Here is a 27,593-nt window from a genome sequence, read left to right on the forward strand (position 1 = left end):
TCAAGCAGGCAGTGTGGGGTGCTGGGCCTTCCTCCTGAGTGGACTGGGGTCCCCCCTCCGTCTGCAGGGCGAGGCAGCTGTGCAGGAGCCTGGAAGCTGCTGTCCCACTTGCCGCCAGGAGGCTCCGGGTATGCCGGGACCAGGGGCACCTCCTGCCTGCTCTGGGCCCTTCTCCCACCCCCACCCCCTGCCCTAGGAAGGCCGCCTTCCCCCGTCCTGCCCACCATGCGGATTAGCAGAGTGAAGACCCCCGGGCACTGCATCACAATACCAGGCCACCCCCACCCAGCCTGCCCTGCTCGGGTCCACGCTCTGTTGCCTCATGAAGTCCCCTCATCACGGTTGCTCCCTGACCTGCCCCTCCTCTACAGAAGAGCAGCCCGTCTCCTGCCGGCACCTCACTGAGCTTCGCAACCTCACCAAGGGCGCCTGCTACCTAGAGCAGGTGGAAGTGAACTACTGCAGCGGGCACTGCCCGTCCAGCACCAATGTCCTGCCTGAGGTGAGCACAGGGCGGGGGGCCTGCCAGCTCAGGGAGGCAGCTCAACCAGCAGACCCCCAGGGCCTGTGGCTGCGAGTCTAGCACCCAGGCAGAGCCTAAGGGACACAGAGCGACAGAGTCATCTTGCAGGCCTAGAGCTGATCAGAACCAGGTGGCCCGGCGACCTCAGTGGGGCTTGGGCTCCAGAGCCTGCTGCGTGCCCCCTGCCCCTCCTGGGGGTTTTGTCCCGCTCCTCCCTACTGTGGCCCCGCACAGCTCCTGGCACCTGCCTCTCGGCCCACTGTGCCCCTCAAGACAGGCCAGCCAGGACAACAGAGAAAGGCAGGGAGGCGCCGAATTAGCCCATGATATAGTGAGCAAAGGCTGAAGGGCAGATGTTCTCCATGGTAGTCTTGTCCTGGACATTTCCCAGAAAACTGAGACAGAGCTCTGCTCTGCGCTCACCCTCCTGGTGCCGACCTCCTCAGGAGCCCTGTGTCACCCTGACTCCCCCAGCCCTGAGCCTGGAGAGCTGTGGCTCCCACCTGGCCAGCATCCAGACAGAGTGGAGCCTCACTCGGCTCCTGGCCCTGCCTCAGCCCACCTGGCCAAAGTCACCTATGCCTGGAAGACTAAGGTGCTTTCCCACCTGGTTCTCAATCTGTGGCCACTCTCCTGCTCCCCTGAGTACTCCTGAAACCTTCTGGAAATGCCTCTCAAATCACTTTTGCATTTTTTAAAAAACACAGAGTGAGGAGAGGACAGCTAATACATTTTTTTTTTCTGGGGAGGAAACGGTGAGTGGCCGTGGGATAGAATCAGAGGGAGAACTTTTTTCTTTTGTAGATCTTATTTGGTATTGTGTGAATGTATGACCTACTTAAAAATAAAGTCAGAATTACACACAAAATTAAATCAAACGTTCAGTAGGACTCACAGAGTTACTATATAATCATAAAGCAAGAGTGCCTGCTTTGGAGTGAGAACTCACTTTGCACTTAGGGTTGGACTGTGCACTTGAGGACTTCATTGTTTGTAGGTTCAGAAGTTACTACTCTGTCTCTTCAACTAGACTTAGAAGTAGACCGGTGTCTTTCCCCCCTGCCACCAGGTTGCAGTGATGAGCGCGTTAAAAAGCACTCATTTAACCTGCAGGTTGTTGGATGCACAGGCGGGTGGGGCCTGGAATGGAGGAGGTGGGGTTCTTGGAGAACTGGGGGCTTGGTGGTGACATGTCCCCACCTGGCTTCCCTACTTGGCGAAGAGATCTGGGAGCGGAGATCTTGGGATCTAGTTCTCCCGGCGCCCCGCTCTTTTTGGATAGGAAACGCCAGGGAAGGCAGGTGGCTTGGGCAAACCCCTCTTTGCCCCTCCCCAGCTCAGCCACCCCCTCCCTCTCGCCCAGGAGCCGTACCTGCAGAGTCAGTGTGACTGCTGTAGCTACCGCCTAGACCCTGAGAACCCGGTGCGCATCCTGAACCTGCGTTGCCCCGGCGGCCGCACAGAGCTGGTGGTACTGCCGGTCATTCACAGCTGCCAGTGCAGCGCTTGCCAGGGTGGGTGTGGGCGGGGCCTGGGAGGGGCGGGGTTAGTGGTGGGCGGGGCCGGGGCTGAGGCCGGCGGCGGGGGTCACCTGAGGCCAGGAGCGGGCCAGGCCGGGTGAGTTCCCCGACAGCCCCTTGCGGGAATTTCCTCCTGCGAGTCCTTCTGCTCTGCTGCATTCCCCTTCTTAGCATTCTTGTTGGTTTTTTCTCCAATCACACTTAAGCCCAGGTGTTCGGGGGTCAGGCATATAAGGTTCGAATCCCAGCTCATCCATTTCCTTCCTTGCTGAGCTTCCATGACCTCATCTCTGCACCCGGGTGACGGGTGACGATCCGCACAGGCTTGTTGGGAGGGTTTGGTGAGAGGCTGTGCGTGAAATGCCAGGTTCTCTATAAACACCCGGCACACCTTAACCCGAGGCCACCACACAGTGTGGCGGCTGAGAAAGAGATGGAAGGGCGATAACCCCACCTGGGTGGAGCGCAGGGCAGAAGCTCGCCTTGACTGCGGTCTTCCTCCTGGCGACTCTCCCTTCCTCTCCTGTCAGTTTGCTCTGCACCCTCCCTCTCTCCAGCCCCATCCCTTCCCGCCCCATCACCCTGCCTTTTTTGATAGCGCATCTCCCTCTTATGTGTCCTCCAGGAGGTGATTTCTCAGAGCGCTGACGGCTCCCCTGGATGAGGCCTCCCCTGGCCGTCCTGACCACTTCTTCCATGCCCGCCCGCCCCCCCCCCCACCATCCCTGCTCTAGTTTTAACATATTCCAAATAAAGTGGCATTGGCAGCAAACCCGTGTACAGAGTCTGCATCCCAGGATTCAGAGGGGAGGGGAGGTGGGCTGGGGGGTGCGGGGTGGGAGGGTGGCTTCTGAGCCCTGGCCTGGACCTGCACAAGGACTGTCACCTGGGAAACCTCTGCGAATCGCTCATGCTAGTGAACTTGGGTAATTCCCATATCTGAGCCTCAGATTCCTCATCTTTAGCAGTTTGCATGTAAAATCTTAAGATCTCTGGTACAAGACGTCTCTAGGGCCCCAGGTCCCATCCCTCACTCCATCTGATGGCAGCTGCAGCTCTGGTGGGCTTTTCCATGCAAGATACATTCATCTCATGCTGAGGTCTGCTTCTCCTCCTCCTCCTAAAAAGTTTTATTGAGATATAATTTAGATCCTATGAAATTCACCCATTTTGAGTTTACACTTCGATGACTTACGGAAAACACACAACGTTTTATAAAAGTTTTATAGAAAACACACACAAACATAACCACAGGCTAGTTCTAGAACATTTGCATCATTTCAAGCCAATTTACGATACATTCTTCCCACCTCCAGGCCCAGGTAATCAATCGCTAAATTGTTTTATACCTTAGTAGATGTGCCTTTGGGTCCATCTAGTCAAAGCTATGGTTTTTCCAGTAGTCATGTATGGATATGAGAGTTGGAGTATAAAGAAAGCTGAGTGCTGAAGAATTGATGCTTTTGAACTGTGGTGTTGGAGAAGACTCTTGAGAGTCCCTTGGACTGCGAGGAGATCCAACCAGTCCATCCTAAAGGAAATCAGTCCTGCATATTCTTTGGAAGGACTGATGCTGAAGCTGAAACTCTAATACTTTGGCCACCTGATGTGAAGAACCCACTCATTGGAAAAGACCCTGATGCTGGGAAAGACTGAAGGTGGGAGGAGAAGGGGCCAACAGGATGAGATGGTTGAATGGCACCACTGACTCGATGGACGTGAGTTTGAGCAGCCTCCAGGAGCTGGTGATGGACAGGGAAGCCTGGCCTGCTTCCGTCCATGGGGTTGCAGAGAGTCGGATGTGACTGAGTGACTGAACTGATCTGAGATGTGCCTGTTCTGGACACTTCATGTAAATGTCTGGCTTTTTTGTATTAGCATGATGATTTTGAGATTCATCTGTCAACCAAAGTAAATAATGAAGGAGGTTTCAAATAGATTTATTGGGAACCTTAAGAATTACAATTCAGGAGACATGGATACGGGTAACCCTGAAGGAGTGTTCTGAGGAAGAGAAATACTCGGGGGCTAATAAAAACAAAGAGCCACGAGGTTGTTTAAAGTTGCCTGGAGAGAGTGGATTGACTCTGATGTGAGTCAGAAAATAGTTGTTGATAAGGAATCGGGTGGCGCTAGTGGTGAAGAATCCGCCTGCAAATGCAGGAGACAAAAAAGATGAGGGTTCAGTTCCTGGGTTGGGACGATCCCCTGCAGTAAGAAGTGGTAACCCACTCCAGTATTCTTAGCTGGAAAATTCCATGGACAGAGGAGCCTGGTGGGCTACACATGGGGTTGAAAAAGAGTCAGACATGATTGAGCACACTACTAATACTAAGAATCAGGAGTCGTTTTAAAGAAGGCCTGTCAATTGAAGAAAAACACACCACCTAAAAATTGACTGTTTTGTTTGGAGCCCTTACTGAGGACTATGTTTTGGGAGACAGCCTCTCAGACAGCTCTGAGGAACTGTTCCAAGAGGCAGTGGAGGAACTAGAATATATAGGAGATTTTTCTGAGGAAAAAAATGTAGTTGAACATCAATCGATTATTGCTAATCACAAAATACTGGTATCTCCAGTTAATGATTATAGTGCTTTTCTATGTATGGGAAGATGCAAGAGTCTGGGTTCATTGAAATTATCCCTTACCTATGCATCTTAACTATTTGGGGTCAGTACCCTGTTTTCTTCCATCCTGAATCCCCTCAGGGTATACCATGGGGCTGTGGCTACAGTTGTTGATGGCTTGATGGCAGCAACAATTATTGTTAACTAAAATAGCATGCAACATTTCTTTGTCTGTGGATCTAAAAAGTAAACAGATGATCATATTTTAGGGTAAGTGTCTGGTTAGCATCTTGAGTTTCTGGCAGGTATTCTGGATGACTTCATCAGGTCAAAAGATCAGATTCCATCCAGGCTGAGAAATGAATAAGTCACACATCCTTAATGGCCTCTCAGCTCCATTTTCAAGAGCTCTCTTAGCAATACCAACTCCATTTTTATTTTCCTTTCACACTTCCATATTACAGCATGTGTCAGCAGCTTGTTCCCTTTTGTTGCTGAATTGTAATCCATTGTGTGGATATGCCATATTTTATCAACGCATTCATCAGTTGATGGACAGTTGAGTATTTTCTTGTTTTTGGTCTACTATGAATAAAGCTGCTATCAGTTCAGTTCAATTTAGTCATTCAGTTGTGTCCAACTCTTTGTGACTCCATGGAATATAGCATCCCAGGTTTCCCTGTCCATCACCAACTCCTGGAGCTTGCTCCAACTTATGCTATAAACATTTAAAGCTGCTATAAACATTCCTATACAAGTCTTTGTGTGGTCATGTTTTCATTTCTCTTGGGTATATAACTTCAGTTCAGTCGCTCGTGTCTGACTCTTTGATACCTAGCAGTGGAAATTGCTAGGTCATATGGTAAGTTTAACCTCTTAAGAAACTTTCAAACTGTTTCCCAAAGTGGTTGCACCATTTTACATCTCCCTCCCCTGCCCCTATGCCATCCCCACTTCTGCCCCCAAATGTACCAGGGCTCATTTCTCTACATCCTCTCCAACACTTGTTGTTATCTTTCTTATTTTTTTTTTTATTACCCATTCAGTGGGTATGAAGTTGTGTCCCTTTGCAATTTTAATTTGTATTTCCTTAACAACTAATGAAATGGTTAGATAACATCACTGACTCAATGTCCATGAATCTGAACAAACTCCAGGAGATAGTTAAGGACAGGGAAGCCTGGTGTGCTGCAGTCCATAGGGTTGCAAAGAGCCAGACACAATTTAGTGACTCAACAACAAATGACTAATGATGCTGAGCATTCTTGTTCATGTGCTGATTTGCCATTAGTTGAGTTCAGTCGCTTAGTCGTATCCGACTCTTTGCGACCCCATGAACCACAGCACGCCAGGCCTCCCTGTCCATCACCAACTCCCGGAGTTCACTCAAACTCATGTCCATCGAGTCGGTGATGCCATCCAGCCATCTCATTCTCTGCCGTCCCCGTCTCCTCCTACCCCCAATCCCTCCTAGCATCAGACTCTTTTCCAGTGAGTCAACTCGTCGCATGAGGTGGCCAAAGTATTGGAGTTTCAGCTTTAGCATCAGTCCTTCCAATGAACACCCAGGATTGATCTCTTTTAGAATGGACTGGTTGGATTTCCTTGCAGTCCAAGGGACTCTCAAGAGTCTTCTCCAGCACCACAGTTCAAAAGCATCAATTCTTCAGTGATCAGCTTTCTTCACAGTCCAACTCTCACATCCATACATGACCACAGGAAAAACCATAGCCTTGACTAGACGGACCTTGGTTGGCAAAGTAATGTCTCTGCTTTTTAATACGCTGTCTAGGCTGGTCATAACTTTCCTTCAAAGGAGCAAGCGTCTTTTAATTTCATGGCTGCAATCAGCATCCAAAGTGATTTTGGAGCCCCCCCCCAAAAAAAATAAAGTCTGAAACTGTTTCGACTGTTTCCCCATCTATTTCCCATGAAGTGATGGGACCAGATGCCATGATCTTCGTTTTCTGAATGTTGAGCTTCAAGCCAACCTTTTCACTCTGCTCTTTCACTTTCATCAAGAGGCCTTTGAGTTCCTCTTCACTTTCTGCCATAAGGGTGGTGTCATCTGCATATCTGAGGTTATTGATATTTCTCCCGTCAATCTTGAATCCAGCTTGTGCTTCTTCCAGCCCAGCGTTCCTCATGATGTACTCTGCATATAAGTTGAATAAGCAGGGTGACAATATACAACCTTGACGTACTCCTTTTCCTATTTGGAACCAGTCTGTTGTTCCATGTCCAGTCTAACTGTTGCTTCCTGACCTGCATACAGGTTTCTAAGAGGCAGGTCAGGTGGTCTGGGATTCCCATCTCTTTCAGAATGTTCCACAGTTTATTGTGATCCACACAGTCAAAGGCTTTGGCATAGTCAATGAAGCAGAAATAGATGTTTTTCTGGAACTCTCTTGTTTTCTCCATGATCCAGCGGATGTTGGCAATTTGATCTCTGGTGCCTCTGCCTTTTCTAAAACCTGCTTGAACATCTGGAAGTTAATGATTCACATATTGCTGAAGCCTGGCTTGGAGAATTTTGAGCATGACTTTACTAGCGTGTGAGCTGAGTGCAATTGTGCGGTAGTTTGAGCATTCTTTGGCATTCCCTTTCTTTGGGATTGGAATGAAGACTGACCTTTTCTAGTCCTGTGGCCATTGCCGAGTTTTCCAAATTTGCTGGCATATTGAGTGCAGCACTTTCACAGAATCATCTTTCAGGATTTGAAATAGCTCAATTGGAATTCCATCACCTCCACTAGCTTTGTTCGTAGTGATGCTCTCTAAGGCCCACTTGACTTCACATTTCAAGATGTCTGGTTCCAGGTGAGTGATCACGCCATAGTGATTATCTTGGTCATGAAGATCTTTTTTGTACAGTTCTTCTGTGTATTCTTGTCACCTCTTCTTAATATCTTCTGCTTCTGTTAGGTCCATACCATTTCTGTCCTTTATCGAGCCCATGTTTGCATGAAATGTTCCCTTGGAATCTCTAATTTTCTTGAAGAGATCTCTTGTTTTTCCTATTCTGTTGTTTTCCTCTATTTCTTTGCATTGATCGCTGAGGAAGGCTTTCTTATCTCTCCTTGCTATTCTTTGGAACTCTGCATTCAGATGCTTATATCTTTCCTTTTCTCCTTTGCTTTTTGCTTCTCTTCTTTTCACAGCTATTTGTAAGGCCTCCTCAGACAGCCATTTTGCTTTTCTGCATTTCTTTTCCATGGGGATGGTCTTGGTCCCTGTCTCCTGTACAATGTCATGAACCTCTGTACATAGTTCATCAGGCACTCTATCTATCAGATCTAGACCCTTAAATCTATTTCTTACTTCCACTGTATAATCATAAGGGATTTGATTTAGGTCATATCTGAATGGTCTAATGGTTTTCCATACTTTCTTCAATTTAAGTCTGAATTTGGCAAAAAGGAGTTCATGATCTGAGCCACAGTCAGCTCCTGGTCTTGTTTTTGCTAACTGTATAGAGCTTCTCCATCTTTGGCTGCAAAGAATATAATCAATCTGATTTCGGTGTTGACCATCTGGTGATGTCCATGTGTAGAGTCTTCTCTTGTGTTGTTGGAAGAGGGTGTTTGCTATGACCAGTGCATTCTCTTGACAAAACTCTATTAGCCTTTGCCCTGCTTCATTCCGTGCTCCAAGGTCAAATTTGCCTGTTACTCCAGGTGTTTCTTGACTTCCTACTTTTGCATTCCAGTCCCCTATGATGAAAGTTCAGTTCAGTTCAGTTCAGTTCAGTCGCTCAGTCGTGTCCGACTCTCCGCGACCCCATGAATCACAGCACGCCAGGCCTCCCTGTCCATCACCAACTCCTGGAGTTCACTCAAACTCATGTCCACAGAGTCGGTGATGCCATCCAGCCATCTCATTCTCGGTCGTCCCCTTCTCCTCCCGCCCCCAACCTTTCCCAACATCAGAGTCTTTTCCAGTGAGTCAACTCGACGCATGAGGTGGCCAAAGTATTGCAGTTTCAGCTTTAGCATTAGTCCTTCCAATGAACACCCAGGAATGATCTCCCTTAGAATGGACTGGTTGGATCTCCTTGCAGTACAAGGGACTCTCAAGAGTCTTCTCCAACACCACAGTTCAAAAGCATCAATTCTTCGGCGATCAGCTTTCTTCACAGTCCAACTCTCACATCCATACATGACCACGGGAAAAACCATAGCCTTGACTTGAAGTGATGGGACCAGATGCCATGATCTTTGTTTTCTGAATGTTGAGCTTCAAGCCAACTTTTTCACTCTCCTCTTTCACTTTCATCAAGAGGCTTTTGAGTTCCTCTTCACTTTCTTCCATAAGGGTGGTGTCATCTGCATATCTGAGGTTATTGATATTTCTCCCAGCAATCTTGATTCCAGCTTGTGCCTCCTCCAGCCCAGCGTTCCTCATGATGTACTCTGCATATAAGTTAAATAAGCAAGGTGACAATATACAACCTTACTTCATGTGGAAAAACAGTGGAAACAGTGTCAGACTTTATTTTTTTGGGCTCCAAAATCACTGCAGATGCTGATTGCAGCCATGAAATTAAAAGACGCTTGCTCCTTGGAAGGAAAGTTATGACCAACCTTGATAGTATATTAAAAAGCAGAGACATTACTTTGCCAACCAAGGTCCGTCTAGTCAAGGCAATGGTTTTTCCCGTGGTCATGTATGGATGTGAGAGTTGGACTGTGAAGAAGGCTGATCGCCGAAGAATCGATGCTTTTGAACTGTGGTGTTGGAGAAGACTCTTGAGAGTCCCTTGTACTGCAAGGGGATCCAACCAGTCCATTCTAAAGGAGATCAATCCTGGGTGTTCATTGGAGGGACTGATGCTAAAGCTGAAACTGCAATACTTTGGCCACCTCATGCGACGAGTTGACTCACTGGAAAAGACTCTGATGTTGGGAAAGGTTGGGGGCGGGAGGAGAAGGGGACGACGGAGAACGAGATGGCTGGATGGCATCACTGACTCTGGGGACATGACTTTGAGTGTACTCCGGGAGTTGGTGATGGACAGGAAGGCCTGGCGTGCTGTGGTTCATGGGGTCACGGAGAGTTGGACATGACTGAGCGACTGAACTGAACTGAACTGAACTGACTAGACGGACCTATGATGAAAAGGACATCTTTTTTGGATGTTAGTTCTAAAAGGTCTTGTAGGTCTTCATAGAACCGTTCAACTTCAGCTTCTTCAGCATTACTGGTTGGGCATAGACTTGGATTACTGTAATATTGAATGGTTTGCCTTGGAAACGAACAGAAATCATTCTGTCGTTTTTAAGATTGCATCCAAGTACTGCATTTCGGCTCTTTTGTTGACCATGATGGCTACTCCATTTCTTCTAAGGGATTCCTGCCCACAGTAGTAGATATAATGGTCATCTGAGTTAAATTCACCCATTCCAGTCCATTTTAGTTCACTGATTCCTAAAATGTCGACGTTCACTCTTGCCATCTCCTGTTTGACCACTTCCAATTTGCCTTGATTCATGGACCTAACATTCCAGGTTCCTATGCAATATTGCTCTTTACAGCATCGGACTTTGTTTCTATCACCAGTCACATCCACAAATGGGTATTTGTTTCGCTTTGGCTCCATCCCTTCATTCTTTCTGGAGTTAATTCTCCACTGATCTCCAGTAGCATACTGGAAAACTACCGACCTGGGGAATTCCTCATTCAGTATCCTATCATTTTGCCTTTTGATACTGTTCATGGGGTTCTCAAGACAAGCATACTGAAGTGGTTTGCCATTCCCTTCTCCAGTGGACCACATTCTGTCAGACCTCTCCACCATGACCCGTCCGTCTTGGGTGGCCCCACACGGCATGGCTTAGTTTCATTGAGTTAAAAAGGGCTGTGGTCCATATGATCAGACCAACTAGTTTTTTGTGATTATGACTTCAGTGTGTCTGCCGTCTAATGCCCCCTTCCAATACCTACCGTCTTATTTGGGTTTCACTTACCTTGGTCGTGGAGTATCTCTTCACAGCTGCTCCAGGAAAGTGCAGCCGCTGTACCTTACCTTGGACGAGGGGTATCTCCTCAAGGCCGCCCCTCCTGACCTTGAATGTGGAGTAGCTCCTCTCGGTCCTCCTGTGCTCGCGCAGCCACCGCCTCTTGGACGTGGGACAGCTCCTCTCGGACACCGCCCTGATCTTGAGCGTGGGGTAACTCCTCTCAGCCGCGCTTCTGTGCTGGTCGGTTGTGCCGAGCCGGCGTCTCAGCCGGCGTCTCTCGCGTATTTGCCATTATATAGCTTCTTTTCAAGCTTCTTTAGCTTTCTGCCCCAGGGCTTTCTGACCACAGAGAGCGTCCACCTGGCCTCCATACAAGCACAGCTAGAAGTACAAGTGTGAGGACGGAGTGCAGTTACCGTCTTTTGGGGCAACTCTCAACTTCTGGGGATGGGAGCAGCGGGTGAATGCTGAGCTCCCCTCCCCCCATTGTTCAATGGACTATTATGGGGAGGGGCATTCTGTATAATTCTTAGAAGTGGAATGAAGCCCCCAATACCCACAGCAGTGACCTTGAAACCTCATCCATCCATCAATTTTTCCTCTTCCCTGCTTAACCCTCCCAAGTCCCAAGGTCTGCTCTCTGGGGTCACTTTCCAGGACCAAACCCTGGTCTCCAGCTCTGCTTCCAGGATGGGGTGGAGAAGGATGAAGCCAGGCTGGACGCTTCTGCTCCCATGCCCAGTGATTCTGTATTTACCTTCTGTCCCTTCATATTCCTCAGACCACCCCCACAGGACAGTCCTATGCAACTGCAGTTACTGGCAAAAATGGGAGGGAACAGACGCAAGAGCAAGCAATCTTATAGCCTTGGAGAGTGGGGAGGGTAGAGAGCGAACCGCTCTGTCCAACCGAGACCCTGTATTCCCCTAGCCAACAAGCTCTCGGAGCCGCTTACTGAGCCTGGACTGCGCTTCCCATGATGCCCCGGGCTGGGCGGCTGCCGTAAAGCGGTTCGCCCGGCGCGACGCGAGTACCGGCCGCGCGCCTCTCCGAGAGCCGCGAGCGCCACCGCCGCCTCTGAGGAGGCACTGCTGGTTCGCGGCCGCGCTCCCTCCCTCTCGGGCGCCCTCCCCTCCGGGAATCTGGGTTCCCTCAGGTGGTCGCGGCGGCGGCGGCCTCCTCAGGCCAGGCCGCGGTGGGAGGGGGCGGCCTGGCGGCAGTGGCGGGGGCGGCACGGGCCACCGAAAGCGCGGCCATGGAGCCCGGGGAGTCGGGGAAGGTAGGCCTGGAAGGGCCCGGGGGCTGCCACTCCCCTCCCGTCGGTCCCAGGTCTGGGCTCCGGCGAGGCGGGCGCTACAGGCGGAGTCCGCGCAGAGGAGCCAGCCTTGCAGGGAAGGACTCGCCCGCTCGCCCGCCTCTTCGCTCGCTCTCCGGGCGAGTCCCGCGCAGCCTTCCGCTCCCTCCCTCCGCGGCTGGCTCAGCCGCGCTCTGCGAGTGGTCTCCCGGTTGGTGCTGGGTGGGTGACCCGCTTACGCGAAAGGGCTTCCTGTTTTTCCCCCCGTTGCCCTTTAGAGGCCTGTGGTGTTTTAAGGCTTTGAGGCTGGATAACACACCTCTGCTGGGAGCCAGGGGTGGGCAGGGTGAGGGCTTGGCCCTGCCTAGATGCCTCCTCCCAAGAAAGGGTGAGAAGCAAAAGACCTGGCATCTGGCGTTATTTCTTGCCAATTTCCACTTCGTGGAGTATCTGAGTATTTCTGAGAAGCGTATCCCGTAAACTTTTCTTCAGGCTTTGGGCAAGAATCTGTGAGAAAAGGTGGGGAAGAGTGCTTGAACACAGAGTTAAGTGGGTTTGGCAGGATTGCTAAGAGCTCAGAGTCTGTCAGCAAAGACCAGCGTGGTCGATGCTCTTGATTTGGAGACCATGGCAGACTTTGGGGACTGAGATCTTTCTGGATATTCTTTGATGCTAGTTCTTGAGGGTTGTTTTTTATCTGGCCAAAGAGGAATGTCTTCAGCAAACATTTTCGAATGCGGATTGAGTCTCTTCTTTTAAAACATTGCTCATTTAATAAGCCTTTGTGGTCAGGGATTTAAGTTGACAGAGATTCTGGAAGTACAGGAAAAATATGAAATGACCACCCTCCTCCTGGAACTCTTCCTGCAGTTTTCACCTCAGTAACATGGACAAGCGCAGAAGGGTGGTCCCACAGACAAAAGAGAGAAAGGATCAGGAGGGTGTTTTGATGCTGTACTTTTTCCTGGGAAGATTGGGAAAGACTGAATTACAAAAGAAGTTACTCCTTGCTTAAGTATCTCTTTCTTACTCAGTCCTCTCCACAATGCATTTTCCAGATGAAACAACCTATGAACAGTCCAGGACAATAAAGCCCAACAACTTAACCAGAGAAAGATTGAAGGTGAACTACCTGCCAGCCTCATGCTAAGCCCTTGAGGGCAGTGGCCCCCGGTGTTTTTGGCACCAGGGACTGGTTATCTGAAGGATAATTTTTCCATGGACCAGAGGGGAATAATGTTGGGGGGAAGGTGGTGACAGATGTGGGAGATGGTTTCAGGATTATTCAAGCACATTGTATTTATTGTGTACTTTTTATTATTACATCAGCTCCATCTCAGATCATTCGGCATTAGATCCTGGAGTTGGGGGACCCCTGCTTTGCTGTGCTGTGCCATGCTAAGTCACTTTAGTCGTGTCTGACTCTTTGCAACCCTAAGGACTGTAGTCCACCAGGCTCCTCTGTCCTTGGGATTCTCCAGGCAACAACACTGGAATGGGTTGCCATGCCCTCCTCCAGGGGATCTTCCCAACCCAGGGATCTGACCATTGTCTCTGATGGCTCCTGCATTGACAGGTGGGTTCTTTACCACTAGCACCAACTGGGAGGGCTTCCCTGGTGGCTCAGACGGTAAAGAATATGCCTGCAGTGCGGGAAACCGACGTTCGATCCTTGGGTTGGGAAGATACCCTGGAGAAGGAAATGGCAACCCACTTCAGTATTCTTGTCTGGAAAAACCCTGTGGATGGAGGAACCTGGCAGGCTACAGTCCATAGGGTCACAAAGAGTCGGACACGACTGAGTGACTTCCTTCACCACCTGGGAAGCCCCAACTCCTGCTTTCAGTCAGTTCAGCTCAGTTCAGTCGCTCAGTTATGTCCGACTCTTTGCGACCCCATGAATCACAGCACGCCAGGTCTCCCTTCCATCACCAACTCCCGGAGTTCACTCAAACTCACCTCCATCGAGTCGGTGATGCCATCCAGCCATCTCATTCTCTGTTGTCCCCTTCTCCTCCTGCCCTCAATCCCTCCCAGCATCAGAGTCTTTTTGGGGATACCAGAAAAGTAAAGGAAATGGCCCTTGCCCTCAGGTAATATCCGAGGTTTAGTTTAAACTGAACCTGATTGTGAACAGGGGAAGCAAAATGTAGTGGGGAAGAAGGGCTATAAACAGTTGGCATTGCAAATTGGAATTAGTGATTTGAGGTTGATTTCAAGTGATTCTGTTCATTTGTGAACTTTCTTAGTCTTTAGTATGAGAAGAGAGAACTACAAATATTTTGGGAAGTGGAAGAGAAATTTTATGTCCTTTTCAGGAAAGTGAAAGTCGCTTAGTCATGTCCGACTCTTTGCATCCCCATGGACTTCCATGGAATTCTCCAGGCCAGAATACTGGAGTGGGTAGCCTTTCCCTTCTCCAGGGGATCTTTCTGACCAAGGAATCGAACTGGGTCTCCTGCATTGCATGCGGATTCTTTACCAACTGAGCTATGAGGGAAATCCTTTTCAGGCCCTATCACTAATTGAAAACCTTGGGGACTGGAAATTTCATTCTTGGTTCTAATCTTGATTGCAGGATATCAAAAGGACACCCTTTCCAGGTGTATCCGTTTTTTTAGTTTGGGGAATGAGAATGTTATTCAAAGATAAAGTGATTGCAGAACAAACTAGACATGTAAGATGCATTGCAGACGACTGATGATAACTAAGGCCTGGGTAGAATAGCTGTGCTGATCTAAAAGTGAGAGTGATAGGCACTCAGTTGTATCCGACTCTTTGCAGCCCCATGGACTGAAGCTACTAGTCTCCTTTGTCCATGGCATTCTCCAGGAAAGAATACAGGAATGGATAGCCATTTCCTTCTCCAGGGGATCTTCCCAATCCAGGGATTGAACTTAGTTCTCCTGTGCTGCAGGCAGACTCTTCTTTGTCTGAGCTGCCAGGGAAAGTTCCATTCTTTATATCACTCTTTTGGCTCAAACCTGGAAGACTGGGGGTCCATGTGAGGTATTACTGATCGATTATTAGAATCTTCCTTTGATGCTATTTTGTGATATTTATTAAGTAAAGGCAGTCTTGGCCTGTAGGATTGGGTGTGGGGTGTCTTGCTTGTCATTGGCAGAATAATGGATAGAGGTTAAAGACTTCCCCGTCCCTCTATCCTGTTATCCTGTTTCATTTTCTCCCCAGCCCTTATCACTATAAAATTCTCACATTTATTTATTTACTCACACGTTTGCTGACACTCTGCTGTATCCCCAGCTAGAACAGTGGAGCAATATATGGCATGTGATAGGTTCTCAGTATCTTTTGAATGAATGACTCAAAATAGCATCTCTACGGGGCCTTTCTGCTATAGGTGTGGGTGCTGTGACGAACACCGTGTCCTGTGTCTGCTGGGAGATTTGTTGGTGCTGCAAGATAGGGGTATTTATTGTGTATTTGTTTATTGCCTCAACAACATCTCTGGTTCCTAGTCACCGACCTCTCGCAAACCTGCTCCCCTTCCCATAGAAGTGATTTTTCCCTTCTCATTTGCTCTCTGGACCCAGTTTTGTTATTGCACTTAGATCATAGTTGTCTGTCACCTCCCAAGGGGTTTTATTCTCCTTGACGAATATAGTGTCTTTTATATCTTAGGATCTCCAAGCACACACAGACTGTGTTCAGTGAACAAATGAATTAAATGCCTATGAGATCCTGTGGTGGTGATGGGAGGAAGGGTGGTGAGGGTGAAGGTGGTTATAAAATAAGACAAAATAAGAAAGGTATAATACAGGGTTGTGATTACAATTATATTCACCAGACTATAGTAGAGGTTCCAGGTGGGGCAATGTCTGGAGCTGAGGAAGGAGAGTCAGGCTCAGATCCAGGGGACTTGGTGATAGGCTCAGAGCTCTACCTTATAGACAGTAGGAATCACTAAAATAGAACTTGCAGGGATATTCCTTGCTGTCTGTGTAGGTAAGAAATTCCTCCTGTTCAAGCAGATTTGTATGTGTGTGTTTTACATTGCAGTCATCATAAGGCTCTTGCTATAATATTGGTTAAAAGAGGTACCAGGGTTAGGGTAATAATCATTCTTGTTGGGAAGATACTTCTTTAGTATCTAAACATTCATGGCCATGCTCTTCATCCTTGTGGCACTCATAGAGTGATGGGTCTGTTGGCTTTCATTATGCCCACCTGTTCCCTCAGGAAGGCAGGGTGGGTGGGCATGAACAGGGAGCCCTGCTTGCCCTTGGTCACACACTCTGACCTGTCCTGATCAGAACAGCTTGCCCTGTCGCCCCAGTGTGCAGCAGTCCTCCTGGGATCTTCCTTCAGTATAATCTTGAGGGTTTTCTACCCCCTTCCCCGCATTGGCTGTCCTTAGGCCATATCCTGTGTGTACCTGTTGTCTGATTGCCTGCTTTTTGTGGAGCCCATCCTGCAGCGTGCTTGCAGCAGTTTTTGCAATTATAATCATATTTTGCTTTGGAAGACACTCTGAGAGCAAATAGTTATTTAAAACATGCATATTGGCAGTACAATTCTATTGTTGCTTTTAAAACTGTTCATTCATACATATTCATAGACAAAAGACTGGAAAGCTGCATATCAAATGTCAATACTAATTCTTTTTCATTAGGGAGATTGTGGGTGATCTTAAAGCATTTTTTTGTTTGTTTTTGTTTTTTGGCTTTCTAAGTTTTCTGCAGTAACTATTGATTTACATGAAAAATGCTCAATTATTTTTAAATACAGAGATCAATAGTGGCTGATAAGAATTATGTATACTGTTTTTCTCAAGAAGCTTCTTTGGTGAAGTTAGATATTTCATGTACTTAAAAATGGAATATAAAGTTACAGGCAAATTTTTAAAAATGTGCTATAACTTGCTGTAAATGGAAATAGCCATCGGACTATTTGGACTTACCAAAAAGTCCCCTCAGTGTTGTTACCTGGAGCAGCCGATACCCCAAGGATGTGATTTCACAAAATGTTTTTCTTTGGGGAAGGGTTTTTGTTGTTGTTGAGAATTTTATTTATTAATATTATTTCTTTGACTAGCCGATAAATGGTGGTGGTACAAAATTTAAAAGGATAACCAGCAACAGATTCTGAGTGTTTTCTGATTATTTCTTTTATAACCGCTTGGTTCATGGCTGCAATATCTTACTTCTCTGGGGCTATTGATGATGCTTTTGTTTTTTAAAGATTGTTTTCCTCCCTGCCTCACATCCATTTCCTCAGTTCCTCCTCCCCCTGCCGCCCCCCCCCCCATTCTGTTTTGGACTCTGTCAGACGTGTAAGAGCCTTTTTCTGTCTTGGTAGTCCAGTTGTTTGCTGACTCTAAACAATGGAAAACCATGGAAGCTCTGACCATGTGGGAAGGAGGATCTTGCCATCTTGGAGCCTGTGTAAGGGGTCTGGCATTTGTTGGCAAACATTTTCCCCCCAACTCTTGTTATTTTAGCCTTGCTGCCTTCACTCCCAGGCCAGTGGTTCCTGGGGCGGCCAGGTCCTGAGTCTCTCTAGAGAGACTCAGTAAATCCTCTGATTTATTGGTGTAACTTGAGTTATTTCTCAGTTTGTCTACTGTTGGGTGAGAATTCAGTTTTCTTGGATCTGCTCAGTTATTACTTTTTCATCTGCTTTTCAGTTAGCAAAATTATATTGCTATTGTCTGCTTGTTGTGTTGTCCATCGTAGTGGGTGTTTCGTTTGGAGTTATTTTCATGGGAGGAGGGTGTCTTTTAAATTCACAGGAGGAAGCAAAATTCAGTGTACTTGTTGAACCTACCATCTTAATCCAGAACTCCTTGAAACATTTTCTGAATTTCCTTGCCCCTTTCTGGTGGAACGGAGCTCCTTTACAAGCCCCAAGGAATATAGTTCTCAGTTTTAAAGCCTTGCCCATCTTGATCATTGACACATTCACAGGCATAGTTCTCAGTGACATTTGACTATTTCCAGAAATCAGATACATCTTCCTAAGTGGATATTTACCACGTTCAAGACTTTGCAAAAAGAAGCACCGTTGGTTGTTTCTGACTCACTGGCTGAGCAGTAATGGGTCCTGTGGGACAGCAGGTGAGGTGCATGCAGGGAAAGGATTGTGAGAGTCCAGAGTCGGCCTTCCTTACAGCACTTTGGTTTCAGGGTGTGGCCCTCCCTATAAGAAGGGGGTCTCATTCCTTCTGTGACTTGCAGGCAGTGTGGGAGAGCGATGAGGTACAGTCCTGTGTGTAGACTAATGGTGCCCCTTCCCCAGTCTGATCTGTTCCCAGGGTGCCCTCAGGTGATCGTGAACACAGCTGTGGAAGACTCAGGAAGAAGTTGGTGCTTACCTGGTGTCATTTTTCCTTCCAGGCTCCTGTGACGTTTGACGACATCACGGTGTACTTGCTTCAGGAGGAGTGGGTGCTGCTGAGTCAGCAACAGAAGGACATCTGTGGTTCTGACAAGCTGGTGGCACCCCTGGGTATAGCTCCTGTTCACTTCCCCACAGCATTCCCAACCATGTCTGACTGTGACATACTTGAGAACTGTCTGGAATCCAACCATTTTTTCCCCAGCATCTTGACACTGTTTATCCACTCAGTCCTATATCTGGCTTAACTGCCTGTGGATTCACACATCACACTTTCTCTTCTCCACTTAAACTGGCCAGGAGAAGTGGGGAAATTGGGTGTGCCAGGGCTAGACCTGGATGCCTCAGCATATCCCAGGGCACCGGGGGCAGGGTGGGGCAGGGGGAGCTCCACCTGTGGACTGTGCTGCTGGAAGGTGGGTTTTGTTTCAGTGCCCAGAGGACACTGGAGGCAGTGGGCAGCAGTGGAAGAAGCCTCAGATCTGTCTCCATGCCAGCTCTGCCACGAGGCCTGGCCAAGCCCATTAGCCTTTTTGAGGCTTGGTGTCTTTCTTCACAAGCTTTCCTTTTTCACAGGCTTGTCATAGCAGGTTAACAAAATGAAACAACTTAAAAGTTTGTGCCCAAGTAGATAGTTTTCATCTTTTCTATTTTCTGAATGTCCTTTCTCTGCTTCTGTGGATAGATCTCTGGTACCATGGACAGAGGTGATTGTAGTTCATTGTGTCTGTGTGCATATATATTTTTCTGATTTCAATTTGATGGCCATCACCATGCCTTTCTTTGCTTCTTTTCACCTTGGCCCTTGTCTAAGGTTTATGGGGGCAACAGTCTCAGCTCTCTTTGGAGGGGTTGCATTCTTTGTGTCTACTAAAAAGTTTGAAAACTGATGATTCTTTTAAACCAGAAGGGTCAGATTTGGCCTACACCTTTTCTTTCTTTCCTATTTTTTTGTTTGACTTCTTTAAAATGCTTAAATAAGGGGCTTTCCTGATGGCTCAGTGGTAAAGAAACCACCTGCCGATGCAGGGGGCACAGATTTGATCACTGATCCAGGAAGATCCCACATACCTCAGAGCAACTAAGCCTATGTGCCGCAAGTATTCAGTCTGCGCTCTAGTGCCCTGAAACAGCAGCTACCAAAGCCCACCCACCTTAGAGCCTGTGCTCCACAGCAAGAGAGGCCCCTGCACCAAGAAGCCTACACACCATTAACTCAACAGTAGCCCCTGCTTTCTGCAACTAAAAGGAAAGCCCATGCAGCAAAGAAAACCTAGCACAGCCAAACATAAATCAATAAAATTATATATTAAAAAAAAACTTAAATTTTTTGTCAGTATTTAGCCATGGAGGGGAACACATAGAAATATGATTCTGGCTTCTCTTGAAAACTGGGATGGTCTGGCCGTGCTGACCCTGCGTTTAACTGATGACCTCTCCTGAATTTGAGCAGCTGCCCCCACACGTGGGTTCAGACCCACAGCCTCCCCTGCTTCCTCCTCCTCCCCTGACACCTGCACTTGGTTTCCTCAGATTATTGTCTGGTCCCACTCAACATTTCAGTTTGAGCTTCAGTTCTGAACCAATAGTTTTCATAACCTTTGTAACCTGTGTGACCTGGATTTGACCTCATAGTGCTTTTCTCTGTTCCTGACTCAGGACCAACTATTGCCAGCCCGGAGCTGTTCTGTAAATTTGAGCGAGGGCCAGAGCCATGGCTTGCCAGTGTCCAAGGCCAGAGGAGTCACTTGAGCCCCAACCCAGGTGAGCGTAGACCTGCCCCGGGAGGAGGGGTGCCTCGCTGGAGGGAGGGGGCAGGAAGCTGGGCCCCAGGCCTCTGGCCTCGTCCCCTGCTTCTCTGTGTGCACCAGTTACACATGAACGCTGTTCCTCCCACAGCAGTCACTTGATCTAAGACATGCATACCTCGTTCTCTGTACTCTCATCTCCCTTTAGTGTATTTCTATCTGAGAGTAGATGTTTCTGTATAATGACACATTCTAAGTTCCGTGAAGGCATGACTCAGTCTCATTTACCACCATAGTCCCAGTGCCAAGAAAGATGCCTGGCAAGCAGTTGCTCAGTCGCTGATTGTGGAATGAATGGGTAAATGAACGGATAGCCGCTAAGTCCTGGGGATGGTTGTTTGCTTTCCTCCTTGGATAAGCCTGTTCTCTTCAGGGATTGGCTTGGCCAGAGCCAGGCCAGATGGCATCTGTCACTGTGTAAGAGACCGTGTTAACCCAGCCCCTCCTACGGGAGAAAGGGGAGGTGGAGCTACTTCCTCCAGGAATGGAATCAGGGAAGATTGCTCTTCCTTGTGGCCTCAGATGGACCACACAGAGCCCTGACTTGTTTTGGTTTGTGTTTGCTGTGTTTGGCTCTTAACTTTGGGCCTATTGACTCTATTAGTAGATTTGTGCTTCTGGGGTTGGTAATGGACCATTTCATGGTCCATTGGCCTGGAGCAAATACTGTCAAGTCTTTGCCTGCTGGGCATCTGAACTTGTTGATGTATGAGAAATGGCCCCAGAACAGTTAGAGGTGTCTAAGCTGCATTTCACCTAAGACGTGAATAAAAAATCTTCTGGTTTAACTTAAAGAAGAAAAATCTTAGTGAGGTCCTGGGAATTTGCACCTCTCAGAAGTGATGTGGTGTGAGAGAGGGATGAAGTAGCCCTCCCAGGGGGAAGGTGCTCCAAGATGGATGCAGCTCAAGGAGAACTCTCCAGGGACCAAAATTGTCTGCCCAGTAGGCGAGCGGAGGGCGTTCTCTTGCTCTGAAGATACATGAACCAAGTGCAGATGCCTGTCTGGCAAGGGTACCAAAGAGGGGGATTCCTGCTAAGTGTGGAGTAGTGGTGTTTGCTTCAATTACCTCTTTAACCCTACATTCTCTGAGTTCAGTGTTCAGTCTCTAGTAAATAAGTCTGCTCTCCTGAAGGCTGTGCCACTGTCTTAGGCTGCGCAGGTCAAATTGTAGAGATTTCTTTTTGGCCAGGTGTATCTGTCCTTTATATTAGAATAAAAAGGAACTTTTCTTAAAGCCCATTTGTTTCTTCAGGGTTAGGCAGAGTGGGCCTGGGGGCTGGGGGCTGGAGGGAAGAGAGCATGGACACAGTGGGTCACTTCGTGGCTGTGGGTCCAGCTTTCGCAGAGCACGGATCTGAGCACCCCTGTGTTGCAGACTCAACCTGTAGGATTTCAGAGAAAATTCCATCTGTCTCTTTTCTCTAAAGGAAAAACCAAGATGGGCTTCATGGAGGAAATGGACATGCAGCGCCCATCCAGAGAAGCTGGACTCTACCTGCCTCTCCAGAAGGAAGCCTGTCTGTCCCACTTCAGCTCAGAGAGAGGCAGCCTCCAGAGAGACTGTGCAGGAAGAAGCAGCAAACCCTCCAAACCCCGATCCATCCAGAAGTCGTGGTTTGCCCAGTTCCCGTGGTTGGTCATGAATGAGGAGCAGACGGCTCTCTTTTGCTCTGCTTGCCGGGAATACCCATCTGTAAGGGACAAGCGGTCAAGATTAATAGAAGGTTATACTGGACCATTCAAGGTGGAGACTCTCAAATACCACGCCAAGAGCAAGGCCCACGTGTTCTGTGTCAAGGCCTTGGCGGCACGGGACCCCCTCTGGGCAGCCCGTTTCCAGAGCACCCAGGAGGTGTCTGGTGATGTACTGGCCAGCCAGGGGCCCTTCTTCTCTGCAGATTATCCCATATTTTACCCCCCAGGGCCTCTGGGGGCCTGTGATAATGTGGCCCAGCTCCTGCCCAGCTCGAGAGCTGCCCTGGGGGACCCTGGAGGGAATGGAGCAATTCCTGCATTGTACCTGGACAGCATCCCTGATTTCAGGCAAACAGAAATCGTTGATGACGTCCGCAGCTCCTCAGATAATATTTTATGTAATGACTCTGCTGAACCCTGTGGCCAGGTAATATGTTTATAATGATGGCTCAAGGGGGAGGATTCCTTGCTGACAACAATGTATATTGCATGCTGATGGTGGAACAATTCCATTAGCCGTAGCTGCTGCTAACATTGTCATGTCACCATAAGCTGCCATGCTTCAGCTGCGCCAGGTCTCATTTTAAGTGCTTTACATGTATCAGCTCCTTCATTGACCACAACAGCCCTACTACTATTATCTCCTTTTGGCAGATAACAAAACATATTAGTGGGGCTAAATACTCTAACTTCGGACATAAAGAGAACAGCTGCATTTAGAAAAGCCATCTTTATCCAGAATCTAAAATGACCACAGAAATCCAGAAATAACCCACGACCACAAAAACAGCCACAGAGCTCTTAAATAATCAATGTAAAAGATATGTTTCAGCTTTAACTTTGGAATCATGTTTTTTCAGACTTTGTGTAGTGTTTTTTTAATGCTGCACTGAGGAGGGTGGAGCAAGCGTAGTTAAACTCACCTTGTTGAGCAAGAGGTAAGATGTAGCCAGAGAACAAGGGCGCTTGTGGTACTGCCCTCCCCCGAGCCCCTGACCGCCAGCCCAGGGCTCTCCTTCGAGCCCTGCTGCACTGCTGGGACCTCCAGACTCCACTTCTCACCTCAGGTCTGTTTTATCAAATGCAACGGGTTTAGTTTCTGATTCTTTGGAAAATTTCCCTGCAGGGAAGCTGTGTTAATTGAAGTCTCTGAGTAACGAGACCCATCCCCCCTTCTCAACTCCCCCCAGCCCATATAAGCAGGATTTTACTACAAGTCATTTTGAACAGCCCCTTCTACTATTCTGTTGGGAAGAGCTCAGACGTTCCTTATTCCTAACGTTGTAGGCAAAGTTAGTAAGTTTGGATTTTTATGGAATCCAGAAAAGGGAGAAAACTCATTTCCCTTCATGTTCCTTCAGTGTTTAGGATTAGAAGATGATAAGCAGGTCTAACCTTTTATAGCCTGAATTCCTTTAGCGGTAAAGTGTGTGTTAACTTAGTCACTGAATAGGAGCATCTTTACTTGTTGTTTTACTGCTTCTTTCCATCCCAATGGGGAACCTCAGAAGCGGCTCAGAGGCAGCGGGCACCTTTGCAATGGTGGATGAGTAGAAGGTGCTCTCAAGGACGGGTGCAGCCACGAGGCCCTGTGAGACCCTCTTCCTCAGGGCACTGTCCTTTCCTTCCCAGAGAGAAGAGGAAGGGTCTTCCCTTCCTTCTAGGATCACAGTGAGGTTTGTGTAGTTGTTACCTACTGACTCTGGGCCACACACATTTGTGCCTTTGACTTTCGGTGGATAGCTGAATTCCTCAGAGAGCATCTGGACCTCTCGGCAGGCTTCCCAGGAGAAACAGGCCATGAACAGGATCCCCGGAGCATCATGCTGGGTGTCCGACGTGAAAGGAGTACTGAGTGCCTACTACTCTTTGTTGCAGGATCCTTCTGAGGAGGGGCTATTGGAGGAGCTCCCGGTGGTGTTTGAGGATGTGGCGGTGTATTTCACCCGGGAGGAGTGGGGCGCGCTAGACAAGCAGCAGAAGGAGCTGTACAGAGACGTGATGCGGATGAACTATGAGCTGTTGGCGTCCCTGGGTAAAGATCAGAGAAGCCCCTCTGTTTGTACCATCACTGGAGATGGGGACCCGCGAGGGTGGCTCCCCTTGTCCTTGTCGTCCCTTCCCTGCCCTCTCCCTGCATGTAGGCAGCGAGTGGTTAGATCTTTGCATCTCAGAACTCTCGCTGCCTTGGGGTGCTGTGCTGTATCTCCTCTTCATCCAGCCATCGTCATCCATCTTCCACCAGACACTTACTGAGCACCCACAGTGTGCTGGCTGAACGGGCACGAGTCAGGGTCTCTGGTTCCAAGAGACAAGCAGGTTTGTGGGAGAGACAGGCACTTTAATAAGAAACTAGAAAATACCACAAGCTTTGTAAAAGGTTCGGGAAGCACCCTGGGGCCGCTGGAGGCAGTGGCTTAATGTGGCCAGGCATCCACGGGAGGGGTAAAGGCAGGCTTTACAGAGAATGAAGTGCTTTAACTGTGCTGAAAACCAGGCGCACAGGGAGGAGGACGACAGGCTTCCAGACATGACAGAACTGGGGACGGCGGGAGCGGAGGCAGAGGGGTGAGAAAGGGCGTCGGGGTGGACTCCTGGATCCCCACCTCTACTTTGAGCCAGCGCTGCTTCATCCCAGGGCCAGCGCGGTGGGCAGGGTCGGCCCGGGTGTCCCTGGGCTACAGGCCCTGGAGAATGATCCGCACATGTTGCTGTCACCTTCCCGGAGCAGTCTCCTCTCTTGCGTCTGCTCCTTGTTCTTCTCTTTGCCTCCTTTACCCATCAGGCACCCCGGATTTTCACGTGGCACCAAAAAGACAACTCTTCATCTTAAACGCTGTTATTATTATTTCTAGACTATATTGTAACAAAAGCCTTGCAGAACAGGCTGCTGTGCCTAATTTAGGAATTCCACCAGCCACCTGGGTCATGACTTCTACAGAATAAGGAATCCAAGTATTTGTGGCTTACCTGGTGTCACGTCCCCAGTTCACAGCACCCTTTCCTGGGCACCTGAGTATTTTCTGTACATCCTTGACCAATATACAACTTGTTCTTATCATTGTTCACAAAGTTTTAAATGGCTCCTCAAACATTGAGAGAGGATGTGAAAAATTGTTTCTTTCATGAGGACAGAGGTATTGTACTCGTGTCCTGGGCCAAGGCCTTTGAAGCACACCTTCAGAGAACATCACTACCATCCACAGTGTCTGAGAGCGAGTGAGCAAGGGGGAGATTGGTTTTTTGACAAACCAATCTCACAGGAAGTTGGTTTTTCCTTTGAAGGAGTGAGCAGCAGTGGTGCACTCTGCCCTCTGGGCCCCTGCTGAAAGTCATGGGGAAGATGGTGGTGACCAGTGGTACAGCAGTGTGTTTCCCACAGCGTGGGCCTGACTTGGATTGTTGAGCTGGACCATGTCATCCAAACATTTTTTATCCTTTTCTTTTTAACTTCTATATGTTCGGAAGTGGGGAAATCTTTAGTAAGTAGGCCTCTCTTCCAGGAGAACTGAGGTGCAGAAAGGGTCTGCTGCCCTGGGGTGAGAGGTTGGGGTTGGCTCAGGTCAGTTCAGCTCAGGTCCTGGGTCTTTGTGGTCCAGTGGGCCTCAGGCTGCATCGCAGCACATTTGTGCTGTTGATTTCCTTGTGCTCTTTTCATTTGAGGAAACCCAGCTAGTTCTTTAGTTTCTCTTATTAGGACTTACAACTAGTAGATTTGTTCTTTTGGATTTTATTATTATGGTACCTGTTTTTTAAAAAGACAGTCTCAATTTGATGTAGTCAGATTTAACGTTAATCTGTCAGTTCTGCGGCAGTTAAACTGTTGTTGACTAAAGCTTTTCAACTGGTAGTTTCCAGGTTAGGTTCAGCCTCCATGGCCCCACCAGTTGTCTTATCAATAGGACTAAACTTGTAGAGGACAGTCACTTTGCTTATGGAGAAAAGAAGAGTTTTGTGCTTTAAGTTTAATGCTTTCCTCTGTCAGCCGTTATTTCTGTGGACTTGCTCAGTTAGAACTGTTTATCGCTATGTAGACTTCCAGCTGTTCTTTTATTTCAGTATTTTAAATTCTGGTTTCAAACTTTGGCCATATTTGGTGATATCTCTAGCTACCGCCATCCCTGAAAAAAGAAAATTCAGTTACATTTCACTGTTAAGAAATTAATAGTTGTCATTACAGAAACAGAAAAGCCAATACAGGGACTCTGTGGTAACCCTTGTTTTTACTAGTAAAGGTGTCATCGTATGTGGAGTAGCAGGTCAGTCACTTCAGGTGGGCAGTGCCTTTTCTACAGGTGAGCTCATCAGCAACAGCTGGCCCTCACGGCTGGGAGAAGTCAGGTCACCAAATACAAAGAAAACAGTGGGAGAGCCCTCACTGACATAAGCGGGAGTTAGAGTGGCTTATGTATTGTCTAGGAGGCTAGCTGCTGCACGGTGGGCCATATCTGGCCTCCCAGTGGGGCCCTGCTGAGCTAGAGAAGAAGCAGTGCCAGGAGCCAGAGGGGCCGTCTCCAAATTGGTGCGGGAGCCAGCCTGCCAACCTTGGGGTCAGAGTAGCCTGAAAGGATCAGAATCTGTCTTTGCAAGCCAGGCCATTTTTCTGGACTTTTAGAGTGTGTGTGTGTGTGTGTCAACATGCACACGCGTGCATGTGCTATATTTATATCTCTTCAGTCACTTTTCCATTACTAAGACATGGAGAATCTGTTTGCAAATTCCCTCTGTTTCACTTGTTCTGAAGAGAACAAAAAGAAAAGGTTTTTTAGCACCATTTCAGCCATAGCTTCAAAGAGCTGTGCCTGGGGTTCAGCACTTCTGGGGCCACTGCTGCGGGCAGTCAGAGGTGACCGATCCTCAGGGGAGTGTAACTGAGGCAAACATTTTCAGGGATATTCAGTCTCATGTACGATTTCAGTTAGTCTTTAAAAATATTTCTTCATAATTATGTTTTTTAAAGACCTTCACTTATCTATTTGATTTTTTGGCTGTGCTGGGTCTTTGTTGTGGTGGGCAGGCTTCTCATTGTGGAGCACAGCCTCTAGGCACGCAGGCTCAGTAGTCGTGGCTCACTGACTTAGTTGCTCCTCAGCATGTGGAATCTTCCTGGATCAGGGGTCGAACCTGGGTCCCCTGTATTGCAAGGCGGATCCTTAACCACTGGACCACCAAGGAAGCCCAATAATTATATATTTTTTTAATTGAAATAGTTCTCATATAACAAAAAAATGACAGTTCCTGTCCCAGCATTCTCTTATCACTGAGTCCTCCTCACCAAAAATTTTTAGCTGTTTTTTTCCAGTAACTGGCTTCATTATGCCTAAGAAACACACATATATGGACATTGTTTTTAAAAGCACAAACTTCAGCAGGATGCATTTCTAAAACAGCTTCATTCTTTTCCATCACCACTTGCTTGGGTCACCTCTTTGGGGATTTTCTTTTTCACCCTTTGCAATGTTAAAAGAAAATTCAGAGAGCTTTACTGATAGGAATATTTTATTGAGGAAGAAACACGCTGTTCATGAACTGGGAGACTTCACACCCAAAGTGGTTAAAAGTTTGGCTTTCAGCAGGTAATGCTCGGTTTATAAAATGTGAATTAAGGAGTATTTTTTGTGTATTCTCTCTAGGGTAGTAGCACTGTTTACCTTTTCTTGTGTGTAGCTAATTGTCTTAGAAACTGTACAGTCACTCTGATATGAAGGAAACTTAAACCTTGTTTAAGACCAGAGTCAGCATTTTGAGGAAATTAGGACAGTTTAAGATTTGGCTATGTGATTATGAGTGTTTGGTCCAGGGGTTTATTCAAAAGGTGGCCTCTGGGACTTCCCTGGTGGTCTAGTGATTAAGACTCTGCCCTAC

At 47.9% G+C, this 27,593-nt stretch overlaps 2 protein-coding genes across 11 annotated transcripts in view; both read left to right on the plus strand.

Annotated features, from left to right (window-relative positions):
- LOC129552003 (SCO-spondin) overlaps positions 1-2,771 on the plus strand; it is a 51,982-nt gene extending 49,211 nt beyond the window's left edge. Inside the window, exons 100-103 of the mRNA XM_055420201.2 lie at positions 68-128; positions 372-502; positions 1,887-2,037; positions 2,669-2,771. Of these exons, the coding sequence (XP_055276176.2) occupies positions 68-128; positions 372-502; positions 1,887-2,037; positions 2,669-2,691 (366 nt within the window). The 3' untranslated portion in view covers positions 2,692-2,771. The remainder of the gene's footprint in view (positions 1-67; positions 129-371; positions 503-1,886; positions 2,038-2,668) is intronic.
- An 8,844-nt stretch (positions 2,772-11,615) lies between these two features.
- Positions 11,616-27,593, plus strand: part of ZNF862 (zinc finger protein 862) — a 32,984-nt gene continuing 17,006 nt past the window's right edge. For 6 of the 10 annotated variants that reach the window (XR_016037092.1, XR_016037091.1, XM_088834705.1 and 3 more), the window contains exons 1-5: positions 11,616-11,849; positions 18,221-18,332; positions 19,881-19,985; positions 21,461-22,155; positions 23,607-23,763. Coding sequence is in view for 8 of the 10 variants with exons in the window: in XM_088834705.1 (XP_088690831.1) it covers positions 11,826-11,849; positions 18,221-18,332; positions 19,881-19,985; positions 21,461-22,155; positions 23,607-23,763 (1,093 nt within the window). In the remaining 2 variants the exon portion in view is untranslated. Of the gene's footprint in view, positions 11,850-12,393; positions 12,988-13,193; positions 13,441-18,220; positions 18,333-19,880; positions 19,986-21,460; positions 22,156-23,606; positions 23,764-27,593 lie in introns of those variants that run through there. The other 4 variants (XM_088834709.1, XM_088834708.1, XM_088834710.1 and 1 more) reach the window with 4 other exon arrangements.

The sequence above is a fragment of the Moschus berezovskii genome, chromosome 3 (assembly GCF_049115385.1).
Source record: "Moschus berezovskii isolate FMDL1 chromosome 3, NW_MosBer_1.0, whole genome shotgun sequence".
NCBI classification, from domain to species: domain Eukaryota; kingdom Metazoa; phylum Chordata; class Mammalia; order Artiodactyla; family Moschidae; genus Moschus; species Moschus berezovskii.